We start from the raw sequence: 21,950 nt of genomic DNA on the forward strand, positions 1-21,950 counted from the left end.
CAAACCAATCTAACCATTGGCAAGAAAAAAAGAGATAAAGGCAATACTGCTATTACAAACCAACACTGTGTCCTTTTCCCTTGTCAGTATCGTTGTTAACATCCTACTTGTAAAATTCAAGTCATGAAGGAGGAGGCAGTAAATCAGCCAAAAAGAATGCCAATCACATCTTTCTGTTTGGGTGTTACAGACAGTCATGCATTACCCAGATAGTTATAAAAGCCTGCTGTACAATCATAATTAGGAAAATAACAACAGCAACAACAACAAATAAGCTGCATATACTTTCAAAAGAACAAACTTTATAGTAGGTATTTTGTTCTAAAATATATCTGATGCAGATTTTTGAATTATTTTTTTTTAAGCTCTATTTCATATTTATTAGATCTGGCTTGGAATTTTTATCATTAAAACTCATATCAGGATTTCCTTTTCATTTTGTTGAGCTGACCCAGTATGTTTCACTTTGAAAGGTTTGAACAAAGCAGTCAGTCTTCTTTCCATTACTGCACTCCCATACAAGACTGCAGACAGAGACCACACATTTTCTAATGATTCAGAGCTCTTGATGACTACTGAGTTTGAAAGGACACACGGATTTCCCTCTGATCTTTATGCCTGATAATGTTTTTATTCAAATGTATATCAAATAAAGTTGGAAGCAGAATATAAGGAATGAAGTAGAAAATGAAGAATAATTCATCCCCAGACACCCACAATATGAATGTCCATAGCTGACATGAGCTACTACATTGAGTCACCTCAATTTTCAAAGACACCACTGCTAAAACAGACACAGTGGACAGCTGAACTATGGTTCCCACATTGCCCTGGGATTGACCAGCAGAGCTCACTGGTTTTACTTTTTAAAGCAGTTCAATAAATTAAACCAAACATTACCATTTTAGGAATGTCTACCATGACATTTTCAGGAATACTGTGGGGGAAAAAAGCAGTGTTTGTATTCAGCCTAACCTAAAAAGAGCAGTGCACCCACTTGAATTTCCCATGATAATGCTAGAACAGTTGCATTAGATCAATTTCCTTTGCAGAAAGATCTTTCAAACCAGTGGGAGAGAATTCCAGCTCTACTGAATAAGTACAAAATTAATAAAACCTTTGAAATTCTCACTCACTGAACAAAATTATTTTGTTCTACATGTAAACAAGATAGATCTTCAAAGTGCACATCCATTCAAGGAACTCTGTTTTATATCACAATTTTATTCACTTGTTATGAATTATCACAACATTAATCTACTGCAGATAATCTACTCGGTATATTTGAAAATCCATTTATTTTCACTTATTGATATGCATGTGTTACACTTGTATATAATACAGTATTTTCAGTGTTGGTTTAAGAACAAAGGAACAAATAAAACAATATTGAGAAGCATGATGCAGACTTTCGACCAAAGACAGTTCAGATTTTACAAAACACCACATTTAATACTTTGCACTGTCCCAGTCTTTTTAAGATGCTACCTTCCATCCTGCATTAGCACATCATCCATTAGCACAAATCCATTCATTACTAATCCATCCTAAAATACCGAGATACCTAATTGCTGCTACAAACAGTTTATCCTAATTAAATTTCAATCAGAAAAGAATATTTTTCCCTGCCAACATTTTTTATTATTTCTCAGCAGAATGATAGAAGATATTTCTCAATTTTATTCCCAACAATCATTTATTTAGTTTAAGATCTCCTGTGCAGTAACACAACAGAGGTAATGAAATGGTTTTGGAGCAGCCGGGGATAGTGTGACAGGCAGATCCCTCCAAGGTATGCAACCATCATGGAACTTTATATATAACTACCTTGCTATGTCAATAGCTTGTAATGAAAAAATCATTTCCATCTTTTTTCAGAGAGCTTGGTAACCACACAGGACTTCTAAATAAGCTTCATCCTATATATTTTTTGCCTACCATTAAGTGTGTGTGCTTATCATTTAATGCACCAAAGCATACAGTCAGAACTCCCTCACTCTCAGTTAGCATGCTTATGTAGTGTCATTAAAAGGAATTGCCAAATTTTTGTTGTATCAATATTACAGATGGCACAATATACACTAAATGAAGTATAAAATTATACATTCTGTGATAACTTAGAAAAAAGTTCATAGATGCTTAAGGCCTTTAAATATGGAGGTTTTTTCATGTAACAGCACATCACAAGGTTCAAAAAATTGCTACTGAAATAGAAAATTAAAAAAAGAAAATGTGATTTTGGCACAGATTAGGTTTGAATTTGAGGACAGTAAGCAAGCAAAATACTCATGAACCCTATATCTAGGAGGGCACTAGGACATTTTTCCTTTATAGCAATCAGTCTGAGCAGACATCTACACAAGCATCCAACAGTACTTAGTTTCAAGCAAGAGATTTTATTTTTCACTGAAAAGAGAAAAAATTCTGAATGATTACCACCCAATTTCATAATTGAAAAACTCATTTACATCCCTGCCTACATTTATAAAAATGGATGAAACACTTTCCTTGACTGCTTACCATGAATTTCAGTGATTTAAAGGTTGGGAAAGTAAAGTGCAGGAACACTTGCCTCCTTCAAAGTAAATTGAAATATATATCTTAAAGGTATAAAATGCTTTATAATGGAAGTGGTAATTGAGTTTTGACCACTACTTTTTTTAACTGCCAAATAGCTGCAGTAGTTGGTTAGCCTTAGGGAAACATGTCAACCCGACTATACATTCTAATATGACTGATGTATTCAGATAACTATTACTTGTCAACAATAATTATTAACAATGGGTATATATTTCCATTCCTATAACAAAAGCAACTTCAAGATGTTGAAATATGTACCCTTTAGAGCTCCAAGATTAGATTACAAATAAAAATGTCTAAAATTGTGCCATGCCAGAGGACAATTTCTGCAATGGAAATTTAATTAAAGCAGTGTGCAGTCCCACCAGCAATCGGAATGTGGACCAGGGATCATTTTAGAGGGGAGGAACCAATACATTTTGGAGAGTGACTTCATCAGGATGAAATGCCACCAGTCTGGAAAGAAGAATCCGAATGATTGCTGATTTTCTGCACCTTTCAAAAACCATCTCTTGAGATTACAGCTGCAAATTCCTCTGCAAGTGCAATTTTACAAGTGTACACAGTTCACTCAGTTGAAATCTCTGTGACACAGAAGTTCAAAATAACTCTTCAGTAGTTTTGATCTCAAGGCTGTTGTTGATTACAAACCAGGTTCTCATTGAAACAATTGATTCTGAAGGCTACACCCCAGCAGTACAAAATTTCACTTCAAGGATTGCCTGGAGAAATGAAATTCCTATGTGTTGTATTTAACGTTATCAGCCTTGAGACCGACTTGATTTGTCTTTAGCTATCGGGTTACCTGCAAAGAAAAAAGAAAATCAGAAAATCAAAACTGTACATAGAGAATCTACTTCTGAAGTCCTGGAAACTGAAGCTGAAATATAAGTCCTCTGCCCAGAAAAGCTGTTTCAGTTGTTTATAAAGAAATGAATAATTCCCATTGGTAGTGGATGTGGACACTCCCCAAGTTACACTGGGTTATTAAGTGCTTTGTTGGAATTTGATCTCAAAAGGAGACACTCAAATGTGACCATTCTTAAAAATATAATTTAAAAAAACTGAAGGTCACAAAGAACATTGGGTTTAAGGAAACTTTCCATGTTTTGTTCATCCTTTTCAGTGTTAGAATTTCTGAACGGTAAAAACAATCCCTTTAAAATGCTAACCATCAGGTTCTGGAGACGTATTCATCTATTCTTTGCATGCCACTTGAAAATGCAATGTTCTGTTAAGTGCTAAATATATTCTAGCAAGCAAAAACCACTTAGTGGTGAAAAAGGACAAAAGCCATGCATACATAAACAAAAGCTATATCTTTCCTGTTATTTGCAAGGTATAAAATAATTCAAGAAGTTCACTTAGAGTGATATCACCCAACATAACGGGAAACGAGTGAAAGAGAAGGATCATCTAGAAAGAGCAACAGGCAAAGCATTCACATTAATTGGACTTTCCTCGTGTCTAACTCAGTTTTCACATATTAAAAGAAAAAACGTCCATCATAGAAATGTAATTTTGAGGAATATTTCTGCTGTGTCAGTGGATACAATTAATGATCATGTAACATTTTAATATCCAATTGTGTCAGGGGACAACATCCCAAATCGTGATGAACAACCTAATTGGATTGGTCACAATAACACCTTATGACAGACATCAAGGGGCATATGCTCTTCATTTTGATCTCAGAGAAAAGGATCATGCTCTGTAATGATGAAACATTCTTTTGCCTTCAGCAAAACTGTTTGCACACAGCTCTCATCAGCTCTGCAGAGCACAAACATAGAGCAGAATATTAAGAAGACTGTTCTAGGAGTTCATTACTTCAGTTTGCCTTCACTAAGTTGTTTCTAGGAACAGCAATTAGGAAGGTAATAATAAAATTGTGCTCTGTGGGTCTTATAACACCAAAGATTTATTTATTACACTTTTATTTTTAGTTCTTGATGTTGTAAACTGCTTCATGTGACCCTTTCTGTAATGGAAGATTGCATGAAACAATAATAAAGAATTAATTTAAAAGTCAGGCAACATATTTCTATACCCTGCAACAAAGCTCAAAATGCTTATATTAGCTTCACTTGATACAAAAACATGTAAAAAAACTGTGGTAAATCATCTGATGCAAAACACACTGAAAACAGATAAAAAGGAATGAGACTCCTAAAGGGGTCAAGTAGATACAGGGCCAAAGTATCTTACATTTCTGTATCACAGAGTATACCAGAACGAAAGAAGAACCAGAGGAAGGTTTCATCAGAGACACAACTGAAAAGGCACAGTCACATGAACTCATCTGAATTCCTTGTCTGCCCACATCCACAGAAAGTAAGTCTTTGTTACTGAAAAGAGAGGACATAAGCTCTCCTTTTAGAGATGAAGTTGACTATGAGCCAGCAATATGCCCTTGTGGAAAAGAATGCTAATGGTATCCTGGTATGCATTAAGCAAAGTCAATAGAATCATAGGATCATTTGAGTTGGAAGGGATCCTAAAAGGTCATCCTGTCCTACTCTTCTGCAATGAATGACCTACAGCTAGAACACCTTGCTCAGAGCTCCATCCAGCCTGATCTCGAGTGTCTCCAGGGATGAAGAATCCACCACCTATCTGGGCAACCTGCCTCACTACCCTTATCATAAATACTTCTTCCTTATATCCAGCCTAATCTTCCTTTTAGTTTGAAGCCATTTCCCCTTGTCCTATCACAAGGGATCTTGATTACAAGTCTTTCCCTTTCATTTCTATAGCTTCCCTTAAGGTATCGAAATGTCTATTTCCCATATCTAGCTGTACAACTGTGTGATGAGAATATCCCTGTACAATCAACATGCACTGTTACATACAGTGAGTAAAGAAAAATGACTGATAGCCGTTCCTTGCTTTATATTGGTGTCTAGCAATACACAAATGTCATGTTGCTTATACAGTCTACATAGGAGGTCAGGTTTCATAATCCAGGTTTTTACAGCTACATCATTGCAGTTTTTACCTCCTCTCCTTTGCCAGAATTTTTACTATTCTACCTGCTCTACGTTTTTTTTTTTCCCCCTTAATGTACAGATCACACACTGCTACTCCGAGTAATACACATAGTTGTCCATATTTTTCTCTATGTAGGAAGGTAATACTTGTTATGAGCAAGCACACACCAGCTATTAACATTAATGGAAATTATATATCCATACACTTTAGGGAGAGAACAGACCTCTCAGATGTTAAAGGCAATTTCATAAAGAAGCAGGGAAATTTTAGCTAATATATAGTGATGTTATTTCCAGAAATGCCTGATCTGGGACAAAATAAAAGCTGTAGGATTTGAGTAGCTGTGAAACAGGATATTGTGCCAATGGTCTTCTTAACAAAACAGGAACTGAGAACACCGTGTGTCTGATCTCTAAAATCCTAAGAGAACAGTAACACACTGAATGGGTGCAAGTCAAGACTAATCAATTTTTCAGTGAATAATTAATATGCATGAAAATTAACTTTGCTGCTGCTTAACAACACAAATGAAAAAAGTACATAGAACCTTAAGCGTCATAGGTATTGATTTGAATTAATTTGTTCATTCTTGGGACATAATTACTCCCTTTATGCTAATATATTTTTCACACGGTTATTATGTCATAAATACAATACATTAGGCTCTCTTCACTTTCTTGTACTAAATGTGCAATTAAAGTATAATTACTCTGCCGTTGCAGACTTTTAATTTAAATTAGTGAGTGGATGCTGTAAGTTGGCTGTAATTGTATGTGAACTCATTTTATTTTAAAACAATAATATAAAATTAAATATATCTGAAGTTTTCCACATTTCTTCTGCTAATGTTCCTGCAAGATTCAGTCCTTGGGTAAAACTTTTCCAGTGTGATCCAGAGTGAGCCAGAACTGAGGAGATCTCAAGGGCAGCACATTAGAAAAGCGATCAGTTCAAGAGATTTTCTGGTCAGCTTCTGGTCAGTGCTACCACAAACATGAAAACTGTTCTCACTTGTGAAATTCCCACAGCTGATGAATACAGCAGATAACATGTTCTATTCTGTCAGAATAGGTTTCTGATTAAAAAAAAAAAAAAAAAAAGTCTGTCACTTTTACGCAAGATGTTCTCCTGCCTTAGAAGAGGAAGGAGAAAATTAAAGACTATAGGATGAAAAGCATGGCTGAGTGAATGTTCTCTATGTAAAAAAGCAGTTTTAATAACTGTCATAAACCTAAGCATCAAAGTTACAGAGTGTCAATAAGGCACAGCACAATTCTTCTATTTTTTCAGAGAAATAAATATATTGAATACATCCTAACTTCATAACAGTTTATACACACAAATGAGGTATAAATGCAATCATTAACTAATTAGTAATATTTTCAGAAAACAGATAATATAAATTGAAGTCAGTGTGTGGTGGAACATTTCATAAGGCAAATTTTTACATTACTAATTTTTTGACTGTCAGATCTATCTTTTTTGTTCCATGTTTATCATATCTCATACATAAAATCCATATTCAAAACAAAATAATGAGTTAGTAAATTTAGCACTTGAAACTTAGGAACTTCCATTCTGTGGGCACCCTTCCAAGAAGGACACTCAGTTCTGGTTTTTACCCAAAGAATTTATATAAATATGAGAGTCAGGAAGAATTTAATACTTAATATTTTATTGCCACCAAGTTTTGTTTCCTCTTCAATCATAATTTGTCCATCAACTATATTGCATAGGATTATGTGTATGGCCACAGAATGAATGTTGTCTGAGCATACTGAAAAATCATCAAGCTATCTTTACTTTTTTCAGATATGTAAGACAGAGAAAGGGAATTACATATTTTTAATAGTCAATAGTTCACCCTGTGCTAAGTGGAATTGCATTAGACAAGAAAAGCCTTCTTGGCACCCCTACATTCTTCTGCATAATTTTAAAAGCCTGTAGAAAAATGGTGTGGGGGTTTCTTAAAAAATAAAAAGACTCTCAGAAACATATTTAATAGACAACAGGAGACAAGCTAAGCACACGGAGTGTCACAAGAATCCCTTAAATTCTTGAACAAAGAGACACATTACAAAAATCCCTAGCTATGAATTGTCCTCAGAAACATGTCTTGGAGACAAGATAGAGATCTTGTACCAATATAGTCCTTATTTGCATGCAGTACAATTTTGCATCCTTACTTTCACATTCTTTCTCATACTGAACATAAACAAAGCACACATACACACACGCACACACAAAAAAATAATAAAGCAGTCAATGAAGTAGTCTTTTAGTAAACCTTACCTAAAATAGGATAGGTTTTAAGAAAGTTATTTCAGTTATATTTTTTCATGAAAAAAAAAAAAAAAATCAACCTATTTTGGTAATGAAAGCTTAATATGGACATTACAATGAAAAACGGAATTGCCCATATAACCAGAATCAAATATCTGTCTTTTTTTTTTTTTTTTTTTTCTCTTATGTGCCCTGCATAACAAGGTCCAAGCTGGAAATAAATATTTTGAACAGATGGAAGTTCATTATTTCCTGGAACTCCAAAATTCATACAGCATGTTTGTTATGCACTGTTATTCATACATGGCTTGTTAAAGCAAGTGACATTTTGCATTGCCACTTGTTCATTTTTGTTGATGAAATATTCCATACTTGCAACATACTACTTTGTATCTGTGATACTTCAAATTACTTATCAAATCTTAATAGAGGACAAGCTGACAATTTCCTCAGAACATGAGACTCCTGTATTTTATTTTCTACATTAAGGAACAGACAAAGGACAGACAAAGAGAGTGGTTAAGGATATGTTTGCAATAGGGTATCCATATTTGTGTGCACTTAATAGTAGATAGGTGTAGATTTATGTGTCCATAATAGATAATCAATTTATGAGGGAGAAATCATTTCAAAAGTTTGAGAAAGGTTGAAGTGATTCATTTGTACTTCAGAAGTATGCTTAATAGAGTAACTGCAAAAGAGAACTAAGAGTTGGGAAACAGGCTGCTGTTTCGTGACAGTAGACTGTTACTTGACTTGAGCTAATGACACAAGACAATATTAGAGTTATTTCTGGGCAGCTGTGAAAACAGCTACTTAATTATAACTATACCAATTAATTTACCTTCAGTGAGGGTTAAGTATTGACGGATTTTTTCAAGTCCTCAATTATTTCATTCCTGGCAATAAAATTTCAGCCATACCTGTCTCTTGATATCAAAACTCAAGAGTATTAATTTCTTCTCTTCACTATACTTTAGAGAATGCAATATAAAATGTGTTTCTAAACATGTTCACAAGCATGCAGCAAAGCAATTTAGAATTCTAGATCCTCAGGTATGTCCTTCGGCAAACAACTCTAGCTCATTTCATTAATTAAACAGAACATTTCCCAATACATTTAAATGGCTCCAAAGTTTCCGATGTCTTTCATTAGTACTAGATTTGAAAGCTCTTAATACTTTTGTGCTTTTATTGCACTGTGACTAAACAGAATTGTATTTGTGAACATTCTGGTACTGTAGACTGTTCATTAGAATGAAAATAACATTGAAAACTCGTTTCACACCGTGCTGTTTAAGTATACTTTTGTATTTCATGTCTTCTCACTACTCTTAATGATTTTGGCAGGAAATTTTAGCTGTTAAATATGCAGATCTAGAGAAGCATTGTTAAACACTGTAAGGAAAACTAAAAGGGCTTTCACATGTAAATTGAGCTTTCCATTTGCCCCATATATACTAATCATATGCCAAGTGAACTTAAAGCTAGAACTAGAAAAATAGAAGAAAAATATTTTAGAGCATGGCATACATTTCTGAAAACAGGAGAGTTTTAAGATTAAACAGACAAATTCTATTATATTTAAGGAATATGGCACAAATACCCCTTTCCCAACTTGCTCTGAATTGAGTATGATACCAAGCTTTCAACAATGAAACATCTATCTGCATGTAACAAGATGTATGTCTTTTTAAACAGTGCTTTCATGCTTTCCTACAATGATAACACAAATGTATTAACTGGATCTCTCTTTGAAAGGGGAGTGAGAGAAGAAAGATGTTTAAAGGCTTTTAGAAGCACCTGATTGATGCACTGAAGCTGCTTAGCAACACAGGGCAGAGTCTCTTGAACCACCCTCCTGGAGTCTTGCACAAATAAGCCAGGATTCCTGTGTATCTGCAGCAAACTAAATAACTACAATGAAGAATAAGGTACAACAGTTCCTGTTAATACTATGTAAACCTGTATTTGTACACACCTGCTGCTCTGTGAGTAATAAACCAGGGCTGGAACACATTTTCTGGAGTGGTTTGACTCTTTATTCCTCAACGAACGTTCTGGCCCTTCCTTAGAATCCGACCATGACTAGGATTCATCACAACTAGTGCTCCAACGTGGAGCCAGATTATTTAGTATGTGTGGAAAAATCATAAATTGTCATCAGGCACAGCAGAAACCTCCTTTCTCTACTTCTCCATTCGGACTTGAAGAGTTTTACACGTTTGCCTAAGAAACAAACACATGTCAAGTACTACACTGTTACGGAATTACTTACAGAAAACAAAACTGGGATAGATGGAATTTTCTTTAACTTACAGGTAAAAGTGCAGAACAACAGGAGGAAACATATTTCAGAACCAAAGTAAATTCTCTTAGCAAAGGAGCATGGTCTCAAAAAATAACCTGAACAATAACAGCAATTTCAAAGGAAAAGGTTCAAATATACTCAAATTCAGACTTCGTGATTTGTCTAGAAAACCAAACAGAAGTGGATAAGTAGCATTTGCTCTCATTTCTGCACGTATGTCAGTATTCTATTATTAAACAGTAATTGAAAGAATTGAATAGAATAGAATTGAACTTTGATACAAATAAGAGGCATGTGACCAGAATACATTTTCTTCTAAATGAAAGACTTGAGTGTTTTCTTAACGTTAAAAAATACATTAAATACATTTAAAAAAAAAAAAAAAAAAAAAAAAAAAAAAAAAAACACAAAACAAAAGAAAAAGAACTCAACTGCATCAAGTTTGACAAAAATGTGCATTCAGAGAACTCTACTTACAGTCTCTTCTATGGCTAGTAGGCTACAGGAAACACCATAAAATAACATCAAAACACGCTGTTTAATTCAGGCACCTATTTCCTTATCTTTTGAGATTTTTGAGATAAGTTTTTGGATTTGCTGATAAATTCTGACTACTTCTGAAAAGGGTTTCACAGCACCTCAAAAGACCAACTAATTTTCTTTAAATAATGCTTATGAAAGATAATTATCTTCCTTTTTTTCTTTTTCCATCTGACCTTTTAACATAAATGTCCTACTGCAGATTATTAGACACGTCTATTACAAGATAAAACTCATAAGTTGGATGGTCCCTTGATTTAATAAAATAACTACACATTTAAAATATTATCAGAGAAATAAATGTGGCTCTGGATTCACATTCACTTGAATTTGATATTTTACAAAATAAATGTAATTGATATAATGCACTGGGACAATTATCATAGTATATAGCTGATGAAGACATTTGAGTTATGTCAAAGATAAATATAATTCATTACTTTTTCAAATGTATTTTGTTGTTAATCTCTTCCAAAAGACAATGTCACTACAATGTCCATAACTAAACTTTCTCAGTGATTCTGTAATTCAGCAGAGAAATCAAGTTTATGTTAGACTGTTAAAACTTCACAAAATTTTTCATTTACAGACAAAAGTTTTGTATTGAGAGAAGACTTAAACATAAACCTTATTTTACTTTCTGTAACAGATAATAACTGTAGTAATTCAGACAAGGATATATCCTCTTGTGGTTTTTGGAGGTGATCACAACTCCACAGTGGGACTGCAGCATGACGACATAAAAGACTGCAAGACAGTTAATTAAAAAAATGTAATTTTCTTCTGTTTTACACCATCTAATAGTCACAAAAGGAAGACAAAAATAACCTCAGTCCTTTTTACAACAAGGCAATCTGAAGGATTATAGAGTCATACTACCCTGCTAACTCTGAGAAAGTAAAGGGAAAAGCAGAGTCCTTTTGTCTTTCACTCAAACTTACAGCACTAATCTAAATAACCTACTATTATTCTTGATTGGAAAGTGAAACCTCTACCAACGAGCTACGAGTCTAATATGCTAACAAAACAAAAAGGAAGTCATTATTTTAAACTAGGTTGAGTTTTTAAATTACCTATTAGCTAAAATGGATTTTCACCTTCTGATATATTTTTCCAGAAACTGTCTAAGATTGAACTTCAAATTATCCCTAGTAATGTGTTATCCCCAGGTGTGTTATTTTTCTAGGGATTTTGAATGAAGAATAACAAGCCATTTGGATGAAATCAAAATAGAAACATAAATTATTTCCTTACCTGTAATTTTATCTCCTCTATGAGGGTACCTGCTGCTTTGTTAGTGCAGTACTGATGTGTTTTCTACCTTTGTCCCAAGCTCCAGATTCCTTTGGTGATTTTCCCCCACTTGCTTACCAGCTTCCACTGCTGGCATTTTGAGGTAGTGCACTCACATTTGGCTCCACGAATACTGCCACAGCTGAGGGAATATAAGACAACTAAAAAACAAGTTAGAATACAGGAGAGCAATATCCAGGCAGGAAAAAAAAATGTTTAAAAACAACGAATCAGTCAGCAACTTGAAACACTTTGATCACTTTCCTCTTTCTTTCCATCAATTTAGAGTTTCCAAATAAAGAAAAGACTTTCCCGTGTGCAGAGAAAATTAAGGCAAAGTAGTGAGTGCTGACAGAAGAGTGGGCATCCATTTAGAGAATATAAAATTATTTTAAGGGAATCTAATTTTAACGTTCTCCAGTCTGAGTACCCATCACACTATCACTCTAATACAAATAAGAAACAGAAGAAAGGTGGCAGATTTAGAAGATTACAGAAAAATCCCTTTCACCCTTTGTCAGTTCTTAATAGAAGCAAGAAAAGGAAGAATGAAGAGCTTTTCACCGAAAAGCTGTCATAAATGAACAATTAGGATGATTTCTCACTGCCTAGGGAAAAATACATAAAGCCTGGTTCACTAGGAAGTAGTCAGGGTCACAGCTGCTCATTCCTGACTAGCTGTTGGTCTTGGTTATTAGAGAAAAAGAATGAAAAAGAGAAATCAGTACTTCCAATTTAAATTTAAAAAAAATATATACAGAACAGAGAGCAAATTCACCATCTGTGCTTGAAGGAGCATGCAGATGACTAAGTTTCCCTGTGATCTTCTTGAACATCTGACATGTATGATCACAACTTCCTGTGACATTCTTGGAAGCATACACGTTGATATTAATTCCAGAAAAATTCTTTGATGGTCCTCATCAGCATTTTCTCCAAACTTGTGATAAACTTGAAATACCTCCTTGCTTGAGTATTATGGATATTTCCAGGTAAAAGATACAACTTCCTACAACTTCTGTGTTCTGGGGATTACCTTAATGCTGTTTTTTGGACTTTGTAGTGCACAGAAAATTTGAAGTAATGAAGAAAAGGCCAAAAGGTTCTGAAGGTTGTAGCCTTCATATTTCAGGAATGTAAGTAACAATTATGTGATTTAATGTCAAGAAAGAGAAAAAGGACTATCGCATGGAAATCTCTTGAATGACTCTCAAAAAGAAATTGGCTTTGCCAGCAATCAGCTTCAAAACTGACAAGCTGCATTCTAGGAGAAAGTTTATTCTTCCTTTTTTGTAGATAATGTTGAACAATAACTATTGGCAACTGGAATTAGAATTATGCCTTGAAGACAATAAATTTGCTACGCTGCTCTTTTCCAAGATCACTCCAAAAAGATTGCAAGGAGGTACAACAGAGGGATCTCAAGACTGTAGAATAGCTACTGTACATTTGACTAGATTGGTAACAGCACAAGAAAAGTTAACTTCTTTGGTCTTCTTTTGGCAGGGTTATGTCCCTAAGCCACAAAGCTCAAATTCAAGATGAAAGAAAAAGCTGCTGTTCTGTCTAGCATTGGTGAGATATTTTCTGGTATTCTCAAACTTGAACACACATAATTTTTGGGCAGTTTAAAATACATTAAAATTCTTGAATCTTCCATTCCATTCACAGGTTAAATAGAAACAATCCATTGTTCACTTGATATGGTAGCCATCTTTATAAACTGGAGACACCCTAGTGTTCACTTCTGGTTTTAGAGACTTTACCAAGATAATGCTACAGGTCACATTAGGCAAAGAAGTCATGCTGAAATTGATATTTTGCAGCTTTGCTCAAAATCTTCACTTCAGAGCTCTATGGTATTTCTCACTGCAGATATAGAAGGCGATGAATGGTAGTCCTTAGGACTGAAATATCTGAGAATGAATCGTCTGTACGTGCTAATAAAGGAGCAGAAGAAAGCTCAAAATGTACTTTTAGAACATTCAAAAACCTTTGCAGACTTTTCTCAGTAACAGTAGTATTTTGCCCAAGATGAACCAAGTCTTCCTCAGGGTGTAAAAGGAGTAAATTATAAGCTATGAAAATATAAATAATTTTGAAAATCTTACAGAAATGAATGTAATGTTGGTCCTCTTATTTTATTTTTTTTAAAATTCAGTCCTAGAGATCAGTCTCTCATTTAATCTTGCCTGAAACACATTTTTTTTCTTCCGTCTAAATACTCTTTGGATAGGAATGGACTGTTTTCATTATTCTAATTAGGATTCCAACTGATTTGAGAGTTTTTCACTGGTTACACCAGTGAATGCTTTGTGTGACTGACTTTGTCTAATTGTTTTTTATTTTCTATTCATTTTTTTCTCTGCCACTAGAAGGCAAAAAAAGCAGAGCTAAAACAGAGCAGAACATCTGAGGTTTTCTATACAGACCTAATGAATAAGAAAATACCTCAAGAAAACTATGAACTTTGGGAGAACTGAAAGTAATACCTTTTAGAAAACTGGGGTACATTTTCCCACACCCTTACATCATTTCTGTGGCTGAACAGTTTGTGAAGCTTGTGCAAAACAGAGGCAAGAGTTCTGCATGCAGCATTGGGTAATGAGAGCTTTCAGATTACTCCAGTCCTTCTGAATGAAATTCAGTCTTTCTGACTTTCAGAAATGATCCAAAACACTCATAGACCACAAAAGAGGGTGTGACAAGCAAGAAACACTAGTTTTTGAGCATACCAACATTACTCACGTGGTGCTGGCATTTGAATGTCATCTCCCTATATTCGTAAGGTACTGCACACTGACAAAGGTTTCCCATTGCTAAAGCTAAATAAGACTGCTAGATATTCAAAGATTCTATCTTACATAGCTCTGAAAAGGCACAGATGCTGTAAATGAGAGAAAAAACATCTTTGGTTTCAGTGTTATGCCTTTTCCACTTTGTAGAGCAGTGGAGAAAACCAGTAATTTACATATGGCCTTCAGAAGTCATTCTTATTTTCCATTATAGAGGCAGAAAATTATTCTTCAGACATGAGTTTAGTATCTCAAATATGCCAGCAAGAGAAAAACTGAGGAGAAAAAATAATAATTAAAAAAATCACAAGCGGAAGTGGAATCTTTTGGGACAAAGGCAGAAAACCTCTCAGCAGAACTGATGGAGTGAAGGATTCCCAGGTGGAAGAAAGCAATACTTGCAAAAAATAACCAATTAGTTAATTAATGACATGCAGTTGAATGCATTTATGTTTTTCTTTAACAATGACAGAAATATTTGTCTTTGATTTTAGAGTAATTCCATCAATTTTAAAGTTTTGTAAAGGCTAAAATAATGCTGTGCAATGGATGCTACCTGCAGTTTTGCCAAAAAGAAAACTATCCCCTCATAAAAATGTATAAACCGTAATATATATTACTAACACTTTATGAGTGTGGAAAAGGGTTTGCAGAAGATTTCATTTCTCATGATTTGTGCAGAGAACCTGCTCATAAAAATAATTGGAATAACACCTCAGAACAGCTACAGACAAGACCTAAGGCAGTCCCAAGTAGTACCAGGCACAGAAAAGAAGAATCAAGGCAAATTTTCAAACCTTCTAGGCAATTAAATTCTGATAATTAAAAAAAAATAATAGAAATACCACTCAGATTTTCATATATTTTCTTAAAGTAACACATTAACAAGCTCTTCCTGTTCAGAAGAACTATACGTATGAATATTGCCCTTATCCATTCTCTTTTGGTGTCCTGTTTTGCGACAGAAAATTTCTTGGGTTGAATATTTGGACTATCTTGACCTGCCCAAGTTTTACTGTCATTCGATGACTTTGCTTATAACATTTCAGACTTCAGATACAAAACACTTTCATTACATAATTTCATACAAAACATTTTTAACATCCCTATTTTTGTGTCGATTTCATTGCTTTCTGGAATGCACTGGATTCATTTTTTCCATCATATTTCAATAGAGTTTGGGTGGATTACTTGTTCCACCTTGTAATCAGGTCAAGAAGTCCATCCGTATTTATAATGTAGAAAAGGTAAGCAGGAAATGGAAGAACAAGTTAAGACCAAGTTGGAAACCAGGTCTAGTATGTGACATCACACAGCAATGAACTGCTAACTTTTTTTTTATACTAGTCTATAATAGTATTCTATTCTACTAATTCTATTCTATTCTACTAATTCTATATCCTTACTCTTATGGGTTTTGTAGTTAGTTCTGTAATTAACTTGGATTCATGTAATTAGAGACACATGCCTGTGAAAAAGCTCTGTACTGAACTACTAGATCTGCTTCAAATAATTAGCACAGCCTGTGAACTATCTCTGTTATGCATTCCTATGTCAAAACCTCCACACATGTTCTAAGTGCCCTTTTTCGCTACCTTAATTCTCTTCTTCTTCTAACCCCTAATCACCGTAGCTTGTGTCTCGTGTCTTGTTTTTTGCTTTTATTTGTTTTTAATACACATTTGTCTTTAGGAAAAAAACTATGACTTGTCTAGATTTTTGTGATCTATAAATGGCTGTAATCAAGCAGTGAGCCTAAACTCACGTCAAATGTATACTTGTAACAGGAACCTTTCCATAGGATAGAACAAGGCCTGCCAACTTCATGTTTAAGACATAAATTTGGTATTCCGCAGATATTTTTAAGAGATTCGGTGAATTATTTAGCCTTGAAAACTGGTGATTCATTCAAACCTTTTGGAAAGCTACACTTGGGAAACTCTAATGTGTGCCGGCCAGAGATGTTAAATATTTTCCTCAAAATTTCCACGTGTCCAAAAAAGATTACTGTTTGGGCAACCTACAAAAAAATACTGATCTTCAATATGAATGAGTTGGGACAGTGGATCAAAACAATAATCACTAATGCAAAAAGTTAACGTGACCCTAGAAAATGTTACCTTATTTCCATTCCCAGCTCATTTGTTCCCTGAAACTTGTGTGCATTTTTTAAGAAAATGCAGACATACCATTTATTGCTATTTTAATGACAGATTAGATACACTGGGTCTCTGAGCTAGCAATGAGAAACATGCTGAGACAGCTGCAAATTTCTGCTAGTGACAGATTAGCCAAAGGCATAGAAAGAGATACCATAGCAACAAAGAGCCAGCCACAAGTGCAATCACTCTTTTCCATAGCTAATATTTTGCTACAGTCTGTGCACTTGTATTGTAATCACATCCTTTTTATGAACCACAAAATATAGCTCATCACTGTACCCCATACATATTGTTCCTATAAATCTTCACCCAAAATTCAGGTAGAAGGTGAGGAGTCTATAGACAGAAACTTTGAAGTGAGGCAGGGGGATAGAGAAGTTTTACAGCAAGGTAGTCTTTTAATTTGATTCCTTAAATAACATTTGAAGAAGCACTTCCTATAATTATTTACTACTGACACTTGGGAAATCATTCAAGTTTCACAGTGGTCAAAGCAAAAGGTGAACTGCTTCACCGTGATGGAGGTTAGCACTAGATTTACTCTGAAAAAATGTCACACAAAAAATGCACTGCCTTATTAGTATAGAATGACTGCAGAGATACCTCCAGTCTATTGTAAAAAGCCTAAAATTCCCTCTACGCACAGAGTTCATGAATTTCAGATTTTTTTCAACTTACATACCAACACCAGAACTGCTTTGAAAATTTTGGAGGAAGGAGGAGGAATAAAGACATGAGAGAAGAGATAACGACAATAGCAATATTTCTTTCCAACTTCAGGAAAACAACAACAACAAGTTATACTTTCATTTTTTTTCTGTCTGTTGCTGCTTAAAGAGACAGTGCATCTGTTGCTGATACAGAGGAGCAGAAATTAACAGCTAACACAGCTGCACTGCTGATGTCAGACTGTTTCCAGAAAAACGTTCTTTTCTTCTCTTATCCAAGGACAGATTTTAGTTCTCATTTTTTGTATTGTCTTACTCCCCTGTTGGTTACAACAGTAGCTGAATCACTGTTAATGCTGCCATCTGATATTTCAGGTTTCTTAGTAAATACCATCCTGCCTTCAGCCTTCCTCCAATTGCCCATTGCAAAGCATAACTGTGTAAAGGTACCTAATGGAAGCTCTTTCGTTCCTTGGGCTGAAAGCTTTATGAACAGCACACTTTATAATCTGAAACATAAATAAAATTGTTGCTTCTCCTATCAGCAGCTGTAATTAATTTAGAAACAATATAGTATCTTCAAGTGAGAAAGAGGAGATGAGGTAAAAATATAAGCAATATTTATAGATAGCAGCAGAACTGCATTGATTCAGAGTAGTGTAATACACACGCTGAACACCATTTGTAGCAGTTGGTATGTTTGGACAGTATCCTTCTCTGCTTCCAATGATGTTATTAAATTTTTAGTTTGTTTTAAATTCAGGATGTCATAATGCAAAATTAGATTAAACGGAATATTACAAATATCTGACTTCAGACTCTCTCCGGCATTGTTTGAAATGTAGATGAACACTCTCAATATGGATTTCCCTCCAATCTGGCAATATTTCTGTTTGTTCCCTTTTTTTTCTTTTTTTTTTTTTTTGCATTAGTCGTCTATCTCTGGTATTGGTTTGGAAAGCAGATTTCGATTTGGAATGTAGATAAATGGACTCAGTATGGATTTGTTCCTGGTCACGTAAAATTTCTCTCTGATTTCTCTCTGTTCCTTATATATATATATATTTACAGTACTCTATTTCTAATATTGGGTTGGCATATAGCTACATAGTAATATATTAACTATTGATTTCTTTCTCTTCTGGAGTGTGCTTTTACCCACATATTAAAAGTAATGGCTTGTTTTCGGAGTGACAATTGCAGTTCCTTCTGCCTCTCATAAAAGTGTGGGTGTAAAGCTATTCCAGAAGTTAGATGCTCATTTCCAAAAGATGGCCTTTTATGACCTGTGTGAAAGTACTCTTTGCACTTGCTCATAGGAAAATATTACTTCGTTCACTTTCACCTTCTAGAGATTTTCAAAGGTTAATAAGAAATACCTGCTATGCAATGCACCTGATCACTTTGGTTCATTTATATTATTATTATTATAACAACAAGGCTGTCCTAAAAGGACATGCACTGGTTACCAATTTCTGATGAATAATAGATACTGGGCATGATGCTCATCACAGTATGATTCACTTATTCGGCACACAGCTGAGCATCTTCAGAACGTTTTAAAAGCTTCTCTCACACTGTATTACATTTGACAGCGGTCAAAACCCAAAGCTTCCCAAACTGACAGAGAATTTAGGATTTTTTTAGATCAGCTTCCTACTGAAGACCACATCAAAGAAAGCCTCCTAGACAGCATCTTCTTATTCAACACTAAACATCTGAATGTTAGGCACTAAGTTAATCATCAAAGCTTTCCTTCGGAATTATTAGGGAGACATAAGCACCTTCTAAAGATAATTAATCTGACCTATCTTAGGACAAAACATTGTTCTCTGGAAGTGGGCAGCTGTCTCTGATACTAATAAGATAGACTGGATCTTAGGATAGACAGTCCTGTTCTAAACAAATACCAGTGAATTCCAGTATGAATGGTTTAACCAGAGCTTTGTATTAAATTGTACCTTATTCCACTAGCAGCTCTACCAACACTAAGTAAAAGTTCAAGGACAAGGTATTGTTTTGTATGAAAAATACGAACATATATTTTTACATATCTTCATAAAATACCAGCCCACCTTATCTGAACAGATTTACAGACTGTGCTGAACTGCAGCCCAGGGGCACTTCCCCATTCTTGAGCAGAAGAGTAACTTCTTATCATATCACAGCTTTGGGATCTGAAGGGAAGCCTCAAGATGCACCACATGTTTTCCTGCACTCCAGGTTCTTTAGAAAAAACATCTGGGTTTATGGTTTGCCCAAGAGCCAAGCCTTGCTCCAAGCTTGTCTGAGGATTGATGCTTGGGGAACCAGGATGCCCAGGAAGCATTGCAGGTTGCATTTTCACACAAGTCACGTGTAACTTCTGGTGCTTCTACTTGAAGTAAGCCTGTATTATAAATACAACGTGCAACGTGCTGTTCTTAAAAATATAAGTAAAGCCTAGCATCTGGATTTGCCTTTGAAAAACCACAGCCCAGAGATCTCCAGTGTGAAAGACGTGCACCTCGTACTGGTAACAAATAGGAAACAGGATTTTTCAGCTTAGATGATCTTATTTGACTGCACAATTTTGCTATCCAATCTTTGTAAGGGGTTCCTTCATTTCTTACTTTTTTTAACGTCATTGTCAATTTCATTCATAACACTACTACTTTGGGGATTCAAGTGATGAGAAAATTCTCATTTTAAATGGGTATTTTTGTTTGTTTGTTTCATGAGATGGAAAAGAAACACATCAAGAGGATGTATTGAATGAAGATAATTATTTTAGAAAAAGGTTGGGAGAAAAAAAGATTATTTCAAAAGCAAAAATACTTCAGATTTTTCCCCTTTTCTACAACTTTCGTCATTGCATAAGGTGAATATCTTGGCAAAAATTGTGTGTTTATTTTGCAAAGCCTTTAGACTAACCATAAAGAATTCATTTACTTCCTTCCCCAAAGTTTCTCAGTCTGAAGGAAAATGCCAGAATGTCCCTGGCAAATCTCAGTTATGCACATAAGCACTTCATAATTCAAATTAATGAGTTTCTGAACATCTTCTTTTGTTGCAGTATAATGTTCAGGAACACAAACATGTATTTTTCTACATGAAATTGTTAGCTAAATTGACATTCCCTCTTCTCTCCTTCCCCTCCTGCAGGCTCCATAGGCCCAAAATAGTCAATTCTAAGCCAAAATGAGTTTACTCAGTATTCACTTTAGTCACAAACGTGCTCCAGAATTCATTGCTTTCCATGAATAACTCCTAACATCTGCATCTTCCACTAGTATGTAGAGAAATTAGGAATACAGTTTAATCTTTCCATAATAGCTGATATTGCATTACTAAGGTAAATAATTGCTATCTGACTTTTCTTAACATTTGAATTCTCAGAACCATAGAACTGATACTACTTCTAATCTTCTATTGGTTTGTAAATTTATTAGATCCGTATTTATCTAAATAAAAAGCAAAACCTCAAGTAGAGCAGATATTTAAAAATAAATTAATTTTCTTTCATTATTCACATAATTCGCTTTTTGCTTAAATTTTTGCTTAACATAAGTATCAAGAATTTGGCATCGTCACTCTTTACAGTAATACAATCAAATGTGGACAAGAAAAATACCTTCTTCCTATTACTGCTTTAATTTCTACTGTAATACTTAATTATTAATAGCTTGTGGAAATCTAGGTGCTGCTTTTAAATAATGGTATTCTGTAGCTGAGAAGACAGTATTTCAGCACTTAATTGGGTTACTTCTTATGCTCATGAAGGAGGCAAACTAACTGAAGATGTTTGGAGATGAATATAGACCTCAAACTTTCTTAGACCCCTTCAGGAAAGCCTTCACAATGCTTTACAGCAGTACACTTAAATCGCCTCAGCTCTTCAGTTCTTTCATTTCTTTATGCTTTTACATTATACATGATAATCATATATGGGTTATTTCATTTAACAATCAGAATAATATTATTCATGTCTTCTTAATATTGGCTCTTCGAAGAATTCTTTATTTCCTTTAAAAGGAGTTTCAAAAACTCAGAGTCATTTAGAATTTTTCCTGTTATTTACAGACTTAGGGGAGCAGAAAGAGGAACTACAAAAAAAGTTATATTCACTACAAATTAGGGAAAAATACTTGCTTTTGATATACTTGCTTCAGTCAATTGCATTCTTAATAGCAATATATATTTTTCTGGGCATCAGAATGATATCCGTTAAAATCCCAGCCTCTTGTGCCCAGAAAAACAGAAAATTTCAATTCCCTATCATCTCTTCTCAATGAGTGAGACCAAGTCTCAGTCAGTAATCTGAATTCAAATTCAGAAATTTGAATTC

General features: G+C 34.6%; 1 protein-coding gene across 2 annotated transcripts in view; it reads right to left on the reverse strand.

Moving 5' to 3' along the window:
* Window positions 1-1,277: 1,277 nt before the first annotated feature.
* Window positions 1,278-21,950, reverse strand: part of TAFA2 (TAFA chemokine like family member 2) — a 181,680-nt gene continuing 161,007 nt past the window's right edge. For both annotated transcript variants that reach the window (XM_042872971.1, XM_042872972.1), the window contains exons 5-6: window positions 9,836-10,083; window positions 1,278-3,385 (exon numbers count right to left, since the gene is read on the reverse strand). In XM_042872971.1, the coding sequence (XP_042728905.1) occupies window positions 10,072-10,083 (12 nt within the window). In that variant the 3' untranslated portion in view covers window positions 1,278-3,385; window positions 9,836-10,071. The remainder of the gene's footprint in view (window positions 3,386-9,835; window positions 10,084-21,950) is intronic.

This window comes from Lagopus leucura, unplaced genomic scaffold (genome assembly GCF_019238085.1).
Source record: "Lagopus leucura isolate 7727_CA_CO unplaced genomic scaffold, USGS_WTPT01 Super-Scaffold_100008, whole genome shotgun sequence".
NCBI lineage: Eukaryota > Metazoa > Chordata > Aves > Galliformes > Phasianidae > Lagopus > Lagopus leucura.